The 18,886-nt window shown below is 38.3% G+C and overlaps 1 protein-coding gene across 1 annotated transcript in view; it reads right to left on the bottom strand.

Annotated features, from left to right (window-relative positions):
* The window catches only part of LOC101175177 (transmembrane protein 132D-like), a 44,006-nt gene extending 29,642 nt beyond the window's left edge, over positions 1-14,364 (bottom strand). Inside the window, exons 1-3 of the mRNA XM_011481911.3 lie at positions 14,008-14,364; positions 10,550-11,474; positions 1,480-1,626 (exon numbers count right to left, since the gene is read on the bottom strand). Of these exons, the coding sequence (XP_011480213.2) occupies positions 1,480-1,626; positions 10,550-11,474; positions 14,008-14,107 (1,172 nt within the window). The 5' untranslated portion in view covers positions 14,108-14,364. The remainder of the gene's footprint in view (positions 1-1,479; positions 1,627-10,549; positions 11,475-14,007) is intronic.
* Positions 14,365-18,886: the final 4,522 nt, after the last annotated feature.

Here is an 18,886-nt window from a genome sequence, read left to right as displayed (position 1 = left end):
AAGTTCTTGCATTGACACACTACCATGGATTGACTTTCTTGTTTTTCCAGACTTTTGGTTTATGTTTTACCACTTGTAATACTGAGGCCCATTTGCTCTATTTATTTCACTTTTGCACTTTGAGCTAAGAATGTACCATAGTAAGGCAAAATATCTGAAAAAACAAATACTAGGGTTGACCAAACCAACAGTGTGGATTTGTATTTTGTCCCCACATATAAGTTTGCAGGAAAAATGGGAAAAAAAATAATAATAACTAAAGCTTTTAAATTTGATTGGACAGTTTAGGTTCAGTTTGGTCTAATCCAGCATTAATCCATTTGCCTCAATTTTATTGAAACAGACATTTTGCAAAATATAGGGTTTTTGGCTTCAGTCACCTAGATGCTATTTAATAGAACATTTTTATAAATGTGATTTTTTTTCATTAAGTACTCAAAAGAGTTTATTTTTCAATGCATACGGAATTTATAAAACACTTGTGTATGTATTAAAATGTATTTTTTAATAATCCAATACCTATATCATCTGATCAAAATATCAAATGAGCAAATGTCCTAGACCTTAAGACATTTTACAAAATATGCATTAAAAAGTTTAATCATAGACTTAAAATAATCCTATGTTTAAAAAAAATGAATTCTGGTCTTGTTGGCTTGTAATTTGCATTTTATCCCATTTCGCCTATTAGTATGAGGTTTATTTTCATACTGACAAAATGTTAGAGTAAAATCTGTCCATCCATGCTGCTGTGTACAGTATCTGCCGTCAAACTATTTACAGACAAATGAAGGTAAGCATAGAATCAGCCTAAAAAAAGTCTTCTAGCTTTTGTAAAATAAATGTCAGCCATTTGCCCTACATCATTGCAACGAACCAATTTAACCCATTCAGGGTTTTTATTGGCTTAACAACAAATGTTGAAATTTACTGAAAATAATAACTTAATATGTTTCCGAACTGCGAATTAGTCCCCATTTTTCCCAATGCAAAACAGTCAAATTTTACAACAGTAATAAACAGACAGTCTGGTTGTCATAATTAAAGTCATTACTGTGATCAAATTTATTATTAAAAGTTAATTTTCATAAATCTCATTGTTTTATTTACTATCTAAAGTGAAAACTGGACTTTGAACAAAGTGTGTTTCTTTAAACTTTTAAAAATCCTTGGTGCTGTCATTACCCATTTTTCCAACCATCAGTAATGTCCAGTAAAAATTACAATTATTGAGCCAAATAATATTTTTTTGTCAGTCCGATATCAGAAACGTAACCTGACCACCGACACTTTCCACTATAATGGTCCTGAAGTAGATCATTTGTATGCATACTGACTACATGGTCTTTTGTAAGACAAATTCAACAGAGATGAATTAAGGAATGGTTAAAAAAAATCACAAATGGAGGTAACTTATTGTTCGTTGCATCTTTTTTTGCAGCACATTGTGCCCATGCCTTGTCTCTGCAGTGCACATACCTTTTTGCAGAGACTGACGCCTTCCTGTGGCAAACAACAGAGACGTTGTTGGGGGTGGCTCCTCTGCCTGGCTCCACCACAACGTCCCACAGCGTTGGGTCACTGGGCCGAGCTGCACTGAAGGACAGCCCACTTTTTACCGCCGCCCTGCAGGATGCACAAGTTTGGATAAAACATTAAGATTTATTAGTGTGCGCTTTTGGTTCAGTTTGTGTTAGACAAGAGTTTTACAGCCCCAAGTTGAACCATTTGAAGAAAAAGAAAATCTATTTGCATCTGTTCTATGCATCCTGCTTTGGAGGAATTAGGTTGCCTAAGAGGGTTTTTCACGGTTACACAGAGGGGTCAAAGCCAGACAGACAGATGCAGCACAGGTTGTTTGCCATCTGAGAATCAGCAGCAGTATTTAATTTTACATTAGCTGTGGGGAGGGCTGGAAATCAGGTAATCAGATCCCAGACACCCATTTAACTGGCAGGAAAGATAGGTCACCAATTATACCTAATCTGATTGCAGCAGACGTCATATCCCAGACTTTAACTGCCCCATTGAGAGGAGAAAACATTTGAAGTACAAACTTATAGATCAGCTTAAAATATGAGCTGTTTTTTTATGTAGCAGATATTTAAAAAGTGATTCTTAACTCCATTAACTTGTGCACATTTGTTGTTAGGGTCCTCATGAAGAGCTTTAGGATCTTCCTGTATTGAAACAAGGGAGGTAAAACAACCTGAAGTGACGGAACGAACAATCTGTCTCTATTATGACAACATCATGTCTGTCAGTGGCTTCATGACTCAATCAGAGAGTTAAAGAACAAGGGATTGAAAGAAGGAAATGCGTATAAGCACAGATCCATTCATGTTGGATTAATGGCCAGCAGCAGTTTGCATCTCATTACATCAAATGTAAAATTAAAACACACACCTTTAATATAAAAAGTACTGATTTGCAATCAAATTCCATTCTGAATAATTGATTACCTCTGAGACTGAGGTCACTATGAAAGTCAGTCCAAATACAACGCCTGCGATGCAAGAATTTGCTGCACTTCAGTTTTGTCTTTGAAGAAAACTGACAGGATGGAGATGTGGGCATATGCAGAAACCGCTTGATCAAACCTCTTATTGCCAAAGGCAAAATCTTGGCATGTTTTATTTAGCAGTTTAAAAAAATGCTTGAAGGCATCGATATCAAAACAGAAAAAAAAACTGGATTGGAATACAAATCACAATTTACAAAAATAAAAAAGAATTCATTTTTACTTAACCTAAAATTAATATCTTTCTAAAATTTCCGGAATTTTTTCTTCCAACATTCGATAAATCCCATTCTCAGCTTGTCCAGCTCAGCATCACAGTGACAGCTGAACCTGATGACCATTCTTCCCAGAGGCGCAGGTCACTTCAGCTGCTCACTATTGACTGTTGTAAGGCAGTGACTTAATGCCAGGATCTTCCTGGGTCACTGAGCTTTTTGTCCTGCTGGCCGACACAAACCTTCCCGCAGCGAAACCTCATTCCGGCCACTTCTGTACAGCCCTTTGTCTTTGTCAGTCACCATCCAGAGTTCATGACCATGGAGGGGGGAGCCGAGAGGACAGTGACCCTTAAACTAAACAATTCCTCACTGCTTTACCAAACGTAATGCAGGTTTTCGCCTAAAATTGTTATCAGTCTAATTGTAAATCAATAAAAGATGCAGAAGTTGCTAGTGTGTCGGATTCAAAAAGCCCAAACACACACACACACACACATAAACACACATGAAAACATTTACAGGATTAACCTTTTGATTCGTGTTCCGTCAAGGCCGCAGATTATCTGGCCTAACCCCGCTGCAGTGGACTCAGAGACTGGCCAAAAAGAGAAGTAAAGCTGGGATTTCTCTGAGGAGGCATAAATCATTTTGCTGAGCTCTTCAGAGCTACCCCTTCACTCGAACCTAATTGCTGCACTCTTCTTGTCCAATCTTACAGCGGTGGCAGCAGTAGGTCAAAAATCCAGGGACCGAAATAACTGACCCAACCAGAGAAGCCCTCTGAGTAGCAATCAGTAGGAAAAATTTGGGTAACTTCAGGTAAACAAGCAGCAAATCCGCACAGATAGCTAAAACATCAGCAGATGTTGAAGGGTTAGCATCTCTCTAACAACTACTATCCCCTTACTTTTTACCGTTTTCCCACATCGACATCCAGGTCAGTGGGTCTCTGTCTTTGTTTGTGTGCAGGACGTTTTTGGTTTTAGTTGTATAACTTTAGTCTGTTATGAAAGAACAGCTCTAAGATGATGTTGGCAGTAAGCAAAGCCTGTGCCTCCTTTATTAATTTATCCATGTCGCTATTTCTCAATGACCTTACAGCAGGTTTTTCCGAAGCAATTCTGACTACCAGAAGTACAGTGTCAAAATATCTGAGGAAGTCTTTGTGTGCTTGGGACACAATAAAAGAACACTGCTGCACAAAAATATCATAACCAGGGAGTATATTTTTGTTTTTGACAGTGCTATAGCAACTTTCAATCAACATACATTTTTTAATAGTAGTAAAAACAGATTAGGGGTGTAATGATTAATCAATTCATTGATTTATCCAACCAAATGTATCTGTCTGATTCAAGATGTTAACTGAATCAAACTATATCATTATAAAATCCTTTTCAAATAAAATAAATCTATGATAATCGACCTTGAAAAATAACATTCAGATTGAGACACGATGGGTTTATTTTAGTGTTACGTAAAAACAACCAAGTGCATCACAGCAGACAACATTTGTGATGACAGCAAAAAATAATCAAACCATCATTCCAGTCCAATGTGTGGAAACACTTCGAATTTAGCAAAGAAATGTGATCATACACTGTGGTAGAATGTTCTATAAATGTTCTGTTTGTGGAAAAACAACAGTGGGGTAAACTTCATGAAACTAAAATGTCAATGGATTTGATATTAATTCTTATTTACTTGTTTGTTTGTTTGTACACATTTAATTTAAACTTGATTATTTTAGAAGAATTACAAAGAATCTGGAAAACATCTGAGTCACACTGGTTGAAGTTTTGGGTTAAAGGTGTCCTGGGTCGATTTTAGGTCAGTGAATCAGATTGTTCAAAATGAACCAAAATCGACTATGAATCGGATCAGATTCATAATATGAATTGAATCTTTGTTAAAATTAATCGTTAGAACACTGATATAGATAAATACATTTGAGAATAAATCTTGTCTGTAAATGCAATTTTTTACGGGGCTTTGTGGAAAAAATATTTGAATTGATTACTAAAGAACTTGATAAATGCAGAAAACGCACATCCTTTCTCATTTTTGTCTTCTCCTCTACTGATTTCAATTTGTATATCTTCATCTTCACTTGCAATCTTCCTCTCGAACAATCTTCCTCTTGAACAATCTTCCCTGCATTGTTCTTTTTTAAATGACTTTTTCAAATATAGATTATTATTATTTATTTATTTTTTGCTGAACGTTTCACTTCTACCATTACATTGGGTTTTATCTTGAACTATCAATCACAATAGTGTTCATAAAACTGTAGAAATCATTTACTGACTTTCTTGTCACGTTCCAAACCAAGTAACCTCCAACTTGCAAAGAAATAAAATGTCTATTTGACTGGGAATGAATTGACTGATCCCAGACAACAAATCAAACATGTATGATATGTATATACAAATGCTATTATAAGTATAAAACATTCAAAATACATAATAAAACCTAAAAACCAGCTATATTACAATTCACGTAGCCACTTAAATATGCGTCACCGGGGGGAAGTGTGAATGGAGCTTAAGAATTGCTTTCAGGATAATTCTGAAAATGTATGAGAATATAAGAACTGGACCCCTTCCCCATCTCGTTCCAAACAGGAAGTACCCTCTGGCTTTAATAAGCCAAAATCCTTAAGACTTCTATAGAGAAATGAACAGTTTTTACTCAGTCATTCTATTTGTCAGAAGAACCATTATTCTTCTGCCACCTTTTTTTTAATTCTCATTATTTTCATGGTGTGTTTTTCTAAGACTGTTTCCAATTACTGCTTACTGACAACAACTGGCTCCAATATGTCCATATCGCCAAAAAAAGGCAACTGAATGGAGTTTATTCCGCTGGAGCTAGCAGCGAGTCACTCTATATGGCTGTCGTCACACTCACCCAGTTCAATTTTCTTATACAGTTAGTACATAAAACTGTTTTTTGGATTTGTGTAACTTCAAACAGTTTGTGGAGACTCTGTCTTGGAACTATTGTTAATATAACCCCTTTTCAACAAAAAGTACAAAAGGAAAAATGAGTTAAAAGGATTTAGTTCTTCATACATGAAGACAGAACAATTATGAATATCATCACCAACTAACCAAACATCACAAATGCATGCAAAGCTAAAGCAAATAAAGCTAATGCAACAAAAATGCACCCGACAATATAATTTTTACATGTAAAACAAAAGAAATATCCAAAAGATTTGAAAAAAATCAAACCTGGAGAGTTTAAATGAAGGGAAAAATTAAACTAATGAAAGCCAAAAACCTGCTGGCCTCCTACTTTTGATGCTCACCACCTGCTCCCAAATAAGGTATACTAATCTCTTTTTTATTATTTTCCTCCTGATGTTCAGTGAATTTAGCAACACAATTTCAATTGCACTATTTGAGGAAAAAACGTTGTTTTCAGATTTGTAAAAAGTTCCTGAAGCCCTTGTGGAGCCTCTGTATTAATGGAGTGTTAACATCAATATCACATTAAAGATAAACTGGCCCAGATTTCTGCTTCCCGGTTCATTGTGTATCTCTTAACTAAACTTTGGACAAAATAGTGAATAACAAAGGTCTTTAAGGGTTGTTTTCCAAAAATAAAAAATTAAAATGTGCAACATAATGGTATTCTTACTTTTCAAAAACACCATCCTTAAATTAGGTCAACTTTAAAGGTTTTATTAAAATTAGATAAACAAAATAAAATATGTATTTTGAATTTAATTAAGCTTTTATCCATGTGATCCTTTTAGAAAGTTGTGATATTTTGAATTGAAGACGTGTGACTTTAATTATTTAAAAATGATTGCATTCGGATTTCAGTGTACTCAGTATTCAAATGTTTTTAATATTCAATAATATCTAAAATTATCAAGTGCTGTGTGGGGGAAAAACAGCACCAGAAAAAAAAGAAACTTAAAAAAACAGATGGAACTGTTTGTTTTACTGTGACAGGACTGCTTTTATATTGAGTTCACTTTTACCCAGAGGAGTTAGGAAGATTAGTTATTTGTTTTCCTGCTCCATTAAACAGATGCATTATTTATGAAGTCAAATAACCAAAGAACCCTGTCGAAATGTTCGTGGGATGTTGAGATATGAAAACCAGTGAATCATTTGCCAATTATTTCCCTGTTTATGGAAGAGTGCTCTCCATAACTTCCCTACCAACAGCAAGGCTGAAGCAGACAGGAAATGTCAGAAATGTATTAAGCCAGTGGAACTGGCAGACAACACAAGTCATTTGGCACTCATGCATTTTATTGCATGGCCTTGATGGTGAGCCCCATCAGTATTCAAGTGCCTTAAGTAATCGTTTAAATGCATGGAGCTCATCCCTCATGAATATGTTAAAATATGCTATGCTTGGTTACTTATACGTCACATGTTCCAGAAACAATCAATTTTCATGTAATTCCAGTTAAACGTTTGTCTCTGCAAGCTTAGTTACAGACACCAAAGATTATTATGCTTTCTGAAAATTGTGAAAACCCTCTTTAAGTCTGTTGGTTCATGGTTTGAATGTTTTATTTAATTGCTCCAGCTTCACAAAAAAAATCTACATCATGCCTAAAATAATATTTTCTCATCTACTTTTGGAAATTAAAAGATGTCGCAATCCAATAATGTTGGACTTTTTTGCAAAGAAACTTGCCTTGAAGGGCCTTTACCAGGGGTCGGGAACCTATGGCTCGCGAGCCATATATGGCTCTTTTGATGGTCACATGAGGCTCGCGGACAAATCTTTAATTATACTTTTTTTTCTTTTTTTCATTAGACCAGTCCTTCTCGGGCGCGATGCGATGCCAGAGGCGCGCAGTAGTAGCGGTGCTTGGAGAAAAAAATCTGCGCCAGCACTGTCACTTTACTATTATTTCACAGAGTTTGTACCAGCTGGAAACCTGTGACAGCTGGACACCTGTGAATTGCCGTGCCTAAAACTGCGCGCTCCCGTCTCTGAGAAAGAGCGCGCAGTTGCGGGGACGGGATGTTAGAGGAAGAAAGCAGAGGGTGTGTGTGGGCACGGCCATTAAGGTGAACCGCGCAGGGATTGTAAAAACGTAAAACCCGCTGCCCGTCACTCACTGCAGCGTGTGAGTGTGTGTTTGGCTCCACGTCTGTCTCACATCTACAGAACATTCAGACCTACGATCACGTTTAAAGTCTCAACGCCTGCATGAAGCAGAGAAACTCACCACCAGACTAGACAATCAGCAAAACTACCACGAGAAATACTCATCATTTATTAGCAACAGCATAACAATGTTATTAAAAAGAATCCACAGACTTATTGTACTTTAAAAATGTTGAAATTACATCAAATGCACACATTCACTTGTATATTTAGTTTTAAACATATTGTCGCGGACTGAGTTTAACTTGGCTGTTGGGCCGCGTTAAAAGTTCTGGAGTTCATTGAACGCATCAAGCAAAGATCTGATTGGCTCTCAGTTCTGTTGCTCAGCCTGTTGTTAGATAATTTGGACCAATGGGGTTCAGCTATGGGCCAAATAAGGGAAATGGGAGGGCTGGAGCGGGAGCAGGGGAATATAAAGTTGGGAGAAGCGCTCTCGTCTCAGCGGGAGAGATTCAGGAGTTGCTGAATAAATTGTATGGCGTTTGTTGTGGTCTGCAGTAACCAGAATAAAGAACCCTAAAAGAGGTTAAGTCTCCGTGCCTCAGTGTGGGAAAGGGACGCTACATTATTGTATGGCTCTTTCGAAATTACATTTAAAAATATGTGGCGTTTATGGCTCTCTCGGCCAAAAAGGTTCCCGACCCCTGGCCTATACCATGCTTTTCTTAAGCCTTTCAGAGTAAACTATATCCATGTGTATGACATTATATTACCTTTGGCACACTAAAGAACGATTTTTTTAAATGAAATATGAATTATTTTCGCAGTGAAATTTTCTACCCAGAAGTAAGATGCCTCTATCTCTGAGGCACCACCCTTGGATACTTGTGGGTGCTGTCCATTTCATGACGTCAACCTGGAGTCGGCCTCAGCAGCGTGTCTGTGTTTAGCCCACGGAAACAAATAACCTCAGAACTTTTACGAAGATGGCTGTGCACATTGTGCATTTAAAAGGAAAGTAGCCGCTAGCTATGTGGAGAAAGTGGGGGGGTGTTGCCTGGGGGCGGTGCTGACAGCGCAGACTCTTCCTGGAAGGGGCGGTTCCCCACATATCTACAACCCAATCTGAGAACCTCCTCATTTTCGTGGTTTGGGGCGGTCAGAGCGCAGATTTTTACAGGAATACTCAGAAATGCTTGAATGGATCAAAATACAGCTTTGAGGTTATTTTTCGTGAGAAATTAACATAATATTTCTTCTAAAAGCTTAAAAAGTTAATTTTGCAAGATAGAGACCCTTTAAGAGATCAAGAAAAACTTCATCCTCAAACCAGCTTGACTTTTAAAAACCTAAAAGACAGGATTTGCAACACAAACTATAAACTTTAAGATAGATAGAGTTAACATTCTTGATCTGATTCAAAGATCATTAAGGCACGCACCTTTCATCTTTAGAGCTACTTTTAATGTTAATGCCGTTTTTAATCAAAACCCAAAAACTTGTGTCGTTTTAGGGACACAATTTCTGCAGAGCAGCAGTAGTTTATCAGAAATTTGCCTCTGACTTTTGCGCAGGGCTGTTGGCGTAGAGAAACCCCGTCCCCACTTCCTGTCACCCATCCGTTTACACTCTCTCCTTCTAGCTCACAGCCCCTCACAACCCCAAACTAACTTTTACAGCTTCAACTAAAATGGTCATCCCTATTGGAGCTATCCAGCCGAACAGTTTAAAACCAGATGACAGCTCGAACTAGGAAAACAAAGACGTACATGGGTTTATGTGTCTGCAAGTGGATGTATTTGATTAGAGCGAAGCAGGGAGCTCATGGCCTGCCAATTGTAGCTGCTACGTCACAAAGACTTTTTCCAACCGCATTTTTTTTTCTTTTTCTTCGGCTCCTGATTCACAACAAATTGAATAGACAAAAACTCAGAAAAACACATTTGAGCTCAATTTTTTAAATATTTTTCCTCCATCATGAGAAAAATACTACAAGAATGTGTTGTGTAAAATGTGAAAACACAATTTCCTTTGGACTGGGTCTTTAAATGGAAGTGTTTAAAAATGTCAATTTATATTTGTTTTCTTGGTTTTAACATTACACTTTTGAAAGTAAACCAATCTAGCTTGACAGACGTAAAGGCAAAAGACAAAACAGCATTTCCTCCGGAGTTTGACCATTTATTGAAAAGTGTCTCCCCCTCCGTTCTATCTCACATGGCATTTTTTTTAACAAATCTTTCCCATTTTTTCCTTCTTCATATTCACGCTGTAGGCCTTTTTAAATCTGATATGCACACAGTTTCTATCTTTATGACCCCTTTTAGCTCACTAAATAGTCTGTTTGCATTCACACTGTAAGGGTGCTACTCCAGCAATAAATTTATGCTTCATCTAGAAAGTGCAAAAACCATCTGAAAACTGATGCAAGCCAGAATATTTAAGGAAAAGTGCCTTCATATGGACGAAATTGCCTTTTATGTTTATGTGTGCTAACACTCTTTTAAAGTTGCTATATAAAGAATCTGCAGCAGCTTCTACAGGTTTAGGCAAAAATCTTGTCAGATACACAAGTTACTTGTGATTTTTTAAGACAATAAAATAATTGCTCATTTGATTGTTTTTAAGACAATTTGTTTAAGTACTGGTTCTATTTTCTCTTCTATATTGTTCAGCAATGTGTGCGCAAGAATGGCTCAGAAAAAAGAAGAAAACTGCTCACCTGAGTGTAAAATTTTCCAACGTAGATGTACTGGTCAAGAAAATGTAGAAAGTTGCCACATCTGTGGCTTTTATAGGCTTGGAGGATGTTTGGATCACAACAGAACCTCCCAACCTCAGTCGGAGAAAAGTGGGGTTTCCTCCTGGAGCTTTGAGCAGAGTGACACTTCCAATCCGCCTCATAGGCGTCCCAGACCCCCCAGAGTCTCTGCTTCTTCCCACTCCAACTCGCTGCAGGCTGTCCTGGGGCGCGCACTGACCCGTTGGGTCTCTTCTGCTCTGAAAGTAGACTTCAACTAGAGTCTCCTGAAGCCCCTTCATTTCTTCAGTTCGTCCTGCTTCCCTGCTGGAGCTTCCAGATCTGCTGGCTGAGTTGAACCAGGAGGGCTCCAGCTTCAGCTGCGCCACGCAGAATCCGCCTGGAGATAGCAAGCAAGCCCCACGAACTTCCTTTGTCTCCCAGAAGGCGTAGGCTGTCACACAGTGAGCTCTTTCCTTGGCGCTGGACCCACCATTTTTCATCTCATCTCCTTTAGAGCCTGCTGCTCCTTCCCCAACAGAGATGTTGCTTTCTGAGGGCATGTGGAAGAGAATCTTAACAAGAGGGGACGAGGAACGAACCTGGCGGGCCAAAATGACAGGAATGATTCTGCGTCCACTCAGGAGCAGCTCCGCGGGTATGGACGCATCTACGGCAAGAGGGCCGTAAGAAGCCTTGATGGTTGGCTGGATGACTTTAGCTTCTGGGCTGGTGATGAGAAAAGTCTGAGTTTGTGCTTTTAGACTGGAGTTCCCAGACAACTCTGCACCCTCCTGTCTGAGGAACACATGATCCACGTTGAGGACCTGGAAGTTGATGACGGGATAAACTGGAGATGGAAGGGAGAAGATCCCAGAGTCACCTGGATGTTTCTGGCCTTCAGCAGCTAAAAAAGAACAAAATACAGAGAAAAAATTAAAAAGATCTGCACCATCACATTATCATTCTTATTTTTCCATTAATGTTTCACTTGTAACCCTTGTGCTATCATAGGCACTTTAACATTGGGAGTTGGGTCATCTAGACCCCACTAGACAGTGCTCTGAACCTTTTTTCTTCAATGATTTGTGATCTTCACTGGTGTCCATGGATTACATGAAATCCTCTTCACCTTTATTCACCTTTGTCATGGTAGGGATAAAACGTCAATGTCAGGGTGGGGTCATCTAAGATAGCACAAGGGTTAAGGATCACAGTACATTAATAAAGATGAATGTAAAACATTGAATTCGTCCTTCATATTTTTGGCTTCTTTTCCTACTATTTCTATGAATTATAATGTCAGAATTGGTTAATGCAGCCCCTGAGTGCTGGAAAGACTCACTTGTAAAGTCAGCAAAATAACCCTCCAAATGCAGGATTTAGCAGATCCCTCTTCCTGCTGCCGAAGGAACCTGGTAATTTGCCCTCCTTCAGGTTGAAGTGCATCAGTATTAATATGTGAATGTGGCTTTGCTGCACCTCAGAGAAATACCCCATTTGCGTGGCTGCACCATTAACCAAAGCTAAATCTCACTTTCTCCCAAATGGTCTAAGATGTGATTTATCATTCTTTTCTGATTTCAAGTCTCTATTTCACAAGCACATCTGGAAATCAAATTTCCTCCTGGATGATGAAAAAAAACGCAACAGATGTCAAAGTTCCTTTTAAAAAGTAAAGTAAACCCTTGCATCAAACCACTTTTGCACCAAAGTTTCCTTAAGTTGGCATCTCACTGATGAATGCGATAATGGAATTGCAGTGTGGAACATAGAATATATCTGTTTGTTAAGTCATTTGGTTATAGTATCTGACAATTTTGATCAAATATAATATGAAACAAAAGTTGACTGTAATCTCTTATTCTCTTTTTTTTGGTCATCCGTTTTCCTATGGTTATCTGATTATTATCCCAGAATTTTCACTGTGTTGCTGTCCTTGGTACGCAATTGGTCTCTCATACCGCTTATATCTTTACTTAACCCTTGTGCTATCCTAGGCACAAGGGTTAGGTTGGGAGTTGGGTCATCTAGACCCACTAGACAGTGCGTTGAACCTTTTTTCTTCAATGATTTGTGATTTTCACTGGTGTCCATAGATTACATGAAATCTTTCCACCTTTATCCACCTTTGTCATGGTAGGGAGAACACGTCAATGTAAGGGTGGGGTCATCTAAGATAGCACAAGGGTTAAGAGGTTTTGGAAAAGTCCTGAAATTCAGCTTTTGGGGCAAATGAAGTCAATAAGAACAAAATTTAAAACACAATAACAACAAAACAAATATATACAGTTGAACCAAAAACTAAAATGTCTTATGGATGTTGGCTTCCGAATACGTGGACATTAATCACATCGTTTGATGTTCGTCTTACATTAAATTCTGTTTTGTTCTTTATTGTTTTATTCAAAAAAATAAAGCACAGGAGATACTTAACCTCAAGTAAACACAACTTCTCAAACTGACACAGAACAGCCCAGGGGATTGGTTCACTCTAACCTGAGGCTACAAATTTTTCTAACACTGATGAGCGCCTCTGTCTGCCAGTGGATGCAAGGTGTTTTGATCAGATGGTAATTTGGCAAGCTCCATGTGGATTCACAGATGTGACTTCAACAGCATAAGAAAATGAATAACTTTACTTTCTGAACAGGAGAATGACGGAAACTCGAATAAAGAGGTTGTTTTTTTTTGTTTTTTTTACACATGTGGCAGACATATCTGTGACTGGGATGGAAGATAAGGCTGCCATGCATATTCATGGTCCTTAAGAAGAGAGCAAATCAAAGGCTGAACCCTATTACTTAGACACGCACTGGGAGCCCAGCTGAGTCCCTCACACACAAACACACAAGTGCATGATGAGAAATGGCCACGCAGAGATCATGCATAGATATAAACCCAGCCAATCTCAGAGAGTGGTCTTCTGCACGATAGCGCTATCATACACAGACAGCCCGCTCACAGTGGCTTCAGAGCTCCCCAGTGCAGGTTATCTTTAAACAACCAGAGAAACAGCTGCACGACCTCAGCTTCAGGCCTATTTAATCCCACAGATGAAGCCTCCTGATGCCCACTGGAGAGCCTGATGTCTCTTTCAATTGAATCGAAGGAGAACAAAATGAGGTGAAGCTGTGGCTTGTAACCACAAATCCATACAAAAATATGAATTCCTATCATTGCAGTGTTATGAAGCACTTGAATAAAGGTTCCCCAAGTCAGAGGGTTTTCTGCAGTAACATTCAAAAATGTACAAATCATATTATTTCACAGCAAAGCTGTGCACTATTGGAATAGTTTGTGCATAAATTAGATTAAAAAAAAGTTCGTTTTTTTGAGCTGCTTTCCTGTCTGCTGCAACATAAACGACTGTCTTCTGACAGCAAACGGAGGAAATTTATTTTTATTTTTTTTATCTTAATCTTAACCACAATCCTCACCTTTTAAAACCGTTAGAAGGGCTGCGACTTGAAATAGGGAACGGAGGAAAAAGTTGATCATCATTTTGGCTGACTTGCACGTTGTAGTCGTTGTTTCCATGCGCACCGAAGTGTGCGCACAAGCTTGTCAGAGCGCGCAAGTCATTCCATCACTGGGTCCGCAAAAGTGACTTTTCCTGACTGCAGAAGGTAAAAAAAGAAAACAACAACAACAAACCAGATTGAATTTGCCTCCGAGATATTCCACCTGCTGCACGTGCAACAGTTCTACATGTGACGTCCCGTTTCTTCCGAAGGATCTTTATGTTTTCGTCCTGTGGGAGTCCAGCTGTTTCCAACATCAGACTCTTCCTGTGACAGAAGTCAGTAAACATGTGTGTCGATCAGATTAGGAGAGCCCACGTGGGTATAATCGCCGGTACAGGGGGAGAGCCTGTTGCAAATTAAATGCACTGAAGGTTAAAGATCATATATATATATATATATATATATATATATATATATATATATATATATATATATATATATATATATATATATATATATATATATATATATATATATATATATATATATATATATATATATATATATATATATAAAATTTTGAAACAGAAGGAGCATCAATAGATTAAGAAATAACAACTTTTTGTCTTATTTTGAACGAATCTTTCTATCCATCTGCAGTAAACATAAAAACAGCAGCTTCACCGTGCAGACAGCTCCTTCCTGGACCTACTCTGTGAACTTTTTTCAGGATTGTTCTTTATAGTGGTTTTATAACTATTCTATTCTTCTACTGAAATAGATTTTGCTCTAAAAATTGCATTTAATATTTGAACTATTGGAACAGTTGACGTCTTTATTAAAAAAAAAAAAAAAATGTTGTTTTTTTTGCTTCGTTTGATGATTATTGTACTTTTTTGCATGACCCCAGAGACAACAGCTATTAATTTGAGCTTTATGAATAAACCAAAAGAAATAAACTTTGCTTAATCATTCAGATAAATACATGTTGTCATTGAGTAACTTCATTTTAAAGCAAGAAGCATTTGCTTGAGGAAAATGTTTGAGGACTTCCCCACCAGGACTCAGTTTGTTTTTCCAGCTCTAGTCTTGGACAGGGTCAGTTCATATTTCCTGCGTGGGATGAAGCAGATGCATGCTGTCACCTGAGCTTTCCAGTATGTAAACATTTAGCCCCAGGGCCAAAGGCATCATAAAGTGTCCATTTAAATGTTACAGTCTTGCATAAGTTGTGATGGATTACTAAAAGGTTTGTCATTTTTAACAGCTTGAGACTTCCAAACACAGACATGTCCATATTCATTTTATCTGAGGTTATTAGACTCAAAGTAAATCAGTGAAAATGTTTTCCTGCTCTGCCGCAAGCCCATATTTAATTTCTCATCAGTCTGGCTAATTTAGACTTTTTTTTCCCCCCCCTCCTTCTCTCATTTGATATGTTTTTGCCACATCTGCCAGACAGTCATTTTAATGAGCAGACATTTTAACACCATTGTGAGTTCAAAGCGTGACGGTGAGGCGGCTCATCGACGTGAATCCACACATGCAATGAGCTTCTATACCACACAGTTCTGCTTACGGGATGATTCTGTCCGTCTGCTTCTGCACAGAAACATCAAACTGAGGGCTGTTCTGGGATTTGCACTGCACATAGGAAAATATAATAGACTTGGGCAGAATTTTTTTTTCTACCCACCTCTAAGCTCTCAAACAGCCCCCACAATCCATTTTTTAAAGTAACCTATTTACATAATTTCCCAACTAAAGCCAATGTGGCTCTTTCATTGCAACAGCAGCAGGTGATGGCACTAAAACCAAAGATATAAAAGTTTTACATGTGACTGCAAAAGCTAAATGGAAATAGTATTTAACAAGTCAATAAAGTACTTCCTCTGTTTCATTTCAGGCTGGTTTATGGTACTGTACACACTGCTGTAGTGCTCTGTGCCAAAGTACTACATGGCCTGCTTTTTTTTTAAGCCACTGAGTTTTAATTTAAACAGTTTTTCTGTGTTTTTTGGCTTGAATTGACTATTAAAGCTGACAGTGGCAGAAGCCACTGACAACTGTGTCTGGGAACGTCTCCAGATCTCAGTTGCTGCTCCAGAAAGGCAACCTGCTGCCGGTGTTTGACATGACAGAGGGGTGCTTGGATTCTCGTAATGTGGCTCTGACTGCTAGCAGGTGGCTTAGGGTTCTTTTTTCATAGGTCATTTTGTGTGGAGCCACATTGCTCAAGAGCTTAAATCCTGTAAATATTTCTGAAATTGAATTGAAATCTGTGCCAGATTAACAGATTAACAGCAGGATAAATTACCTCTGTGCCCTCTGGCCAAAGCCAAAGCTCAATTGGAGGTTTAGAAAATATACTGGATAATTTGATATGAATTTTCAGTAAATAGTTCGGACAAATTTCGTGTTTGTAGGACTCCTTAATTTAGTATCGAATGGTCTTCTCGTTTCATTTATGGCTTCAGCCCATAGGGAGCGTTAACATGTAATCATCAGTGATCAGTGAAAACAATCTCTTTTTACAAACCTGTTTTTATTCAAACACATACTCTGCACCGCATTTTCCACAAAATCTGTGTTATATATTTGAATGCCTCCTGCAACAGCCTAGCAACCTGTCCAGGGTGTAACGCACCTTTGCTCCACAGTGGCTGGGATAGGCTCCAACCCGGTTACCTCAAAAAGACTGTAGGGGGTTAAGAAAATGGTTGGATGGATTTCTGAATATATATTTTTAACTCTTAACTGAAGTCTCATTTTTATCAATTTCTTCTATTTCAATAGCTTTATTTCATTATTTGCCGTCACTAAGCTTTTCCCTCTCCATTGTGAGCAGCAAAAGCAAGCAGTGACTGTCAGAAAATCACTTGAATCGTTGTATAAAGATTCCCTTCACTTGGAAGAGGTTTTTGGGTTTGAAGGGACCTATAGGAGGCCTGTCCCAACATCATTCCTGTGAGAAGTCGCGTGACACTCCTGGTTCAAATCCCATCTTGACACCTTTCTGTGTGGAGTTTGTATGTTCTCCATGTGCATATGTGGGATTTCTCTATGCACGCTGGCTACTTCCCACAGTCCAAAAACATGATTCATGGCTAAGTTGGTGACTCTAAGTGGTCCCGAGGCATGGATTTGAATGTTTGCAGGGGTCCACCGCGATTGAGAGTTTAGAAAATGGATGTGTAGATGTTTTCAAAGCCAAAGTTAGAATACATTGTTTAAAAAATGTTTAAGTATCTCCACATGAAGATTGCACCAACAAGCAGTCCTTTGGCTTCCAGATTTAAGCTCATGTAATAACAGAGGTAAGCGAAGTACGGAGCAGTTCACCATGCAACCACTAGAGGGTATTTTACACAATCTAGTCCTTCACCATTTGCTCCCAGGTAAAATGGTCCAACCTCACTAAGCAAAATAAACACACTTACAGTCTGAATCTCAAAAAACATTTGAACATTTGTGGTTAGATTCTACCTCTGTTGTGGAGGTTTTTTATTAACCTCTTTGCCCAGTTTTATATGTGAGCTTAATGCAGCATCAAGAGCAAAGTGTGCAGTTTATCCCGTGAAGCTCCAATCTTTAACTTTTACAAGAATCTTTTGTTTGCCTTCAGAAATTGACTCCAAACATATCGCACCATTCATCTATTCATTTTCTAAACCCACTTTATTTCTATTCAAGGGCACGGGATAACTGGAGCCAACACAACTTCTAAAGGTCAAAGGTCGGGTTCACCCTGGACAGTACTCCAGTCGATCACAGGGTTACATCAATACTAACATTTACACACACATCCACACCATAGGGACAATTTAGAATCAGCCTATGAAGCTTGTTTTTTGAAGTGTGGGAGGACACTGGTGTGCCCAAATGTCCCCAGCTGTGTTTTGAACCAGATCCTTCTTGCAATGAGGAGAGAGCGCTAACCACTACACCATCACATCTTTCATCTATATCTTTAATATTCATTGGGTAATACAATGGAGGTGTATTTAGGATGAGTGTTCACTGTCATTTCAGAGCACATAACCATTAGTAATACTGCTGCTGTCATTGACTTAACTATGCAGCAGCTTACTCAGTCTTTGCACAGTCTGTGTTTAACCCTTGTGCTATCCTAGGCACTTTGACATTGGGAGTTGGGTCATCTAGACCCACTAGACAGTGCTCTGAACCTTTTTTCTTCATTAATTTGTGAACCTCACTGGTGTTCATGGATTACATAAAATCTTTCCACCTTTATCCACCTTTGTCATGGTAGGGAGAACACGTCAATGGAAGGGTGGGGTCATCTAAGATAGCACAAGGGTTAAGTCAGAAGAAGGAGGGTGGTTTAATGTTTTTTAGCTCAAACTCTAGTAAAGAAAGCTCAATTTGTATTTATTTATTTTTTTCATTCTTTTATTTTCTTCCCCTGTCACAGCTACAGCATATATTATCAGAATACTGCTCACTAAAATGGATGTTCATGCAAGTTCTGCAAAAAAGACCTGTGTAAGTTCTTTAAAAGCAATTCGAAATGGAAATTGTGCTTTTATAAATTGAGTATAAAGTATTGCAATGAGTGCTATAAATAGTATATTTGTTAGGCGCGGCTGCTTTTTTAATGAGAGCATGTTCATGTCAGCCTGTTGCAAATTAAGATGATTACAGTGTTGAACACGTTTCTCCAGGGTTTAGCCTGTTATTCTTTAAGGTTTCAAAAAAAGAAAAAAGAGTTCTATGTTTAAATTCTCACACATTTTTTCCATTATCTGCTTCCACTGACAAGTTTTTGAATGTCACTTCTTCCTTTAGAACTCCCGACTGACTTTTAGCAGCGCTTTGAAGATCGTGTCTT

This window comes from Oryzias latipes, chromosome 12 (assembly GCF_002234675.1).
Source record: "Oryzias latipes chromosome 12, ASM223467v1".
Taxonomy (NCBI): Eukaryota; Metazoa; Chordata; class Actinopteri; order Beloniformes; family Adrianichthyidae; genus Oryzias; species Oryzias latipes.
This window is presented reverse-complemented; position numbering and strand designations above follow the sequence as displayed.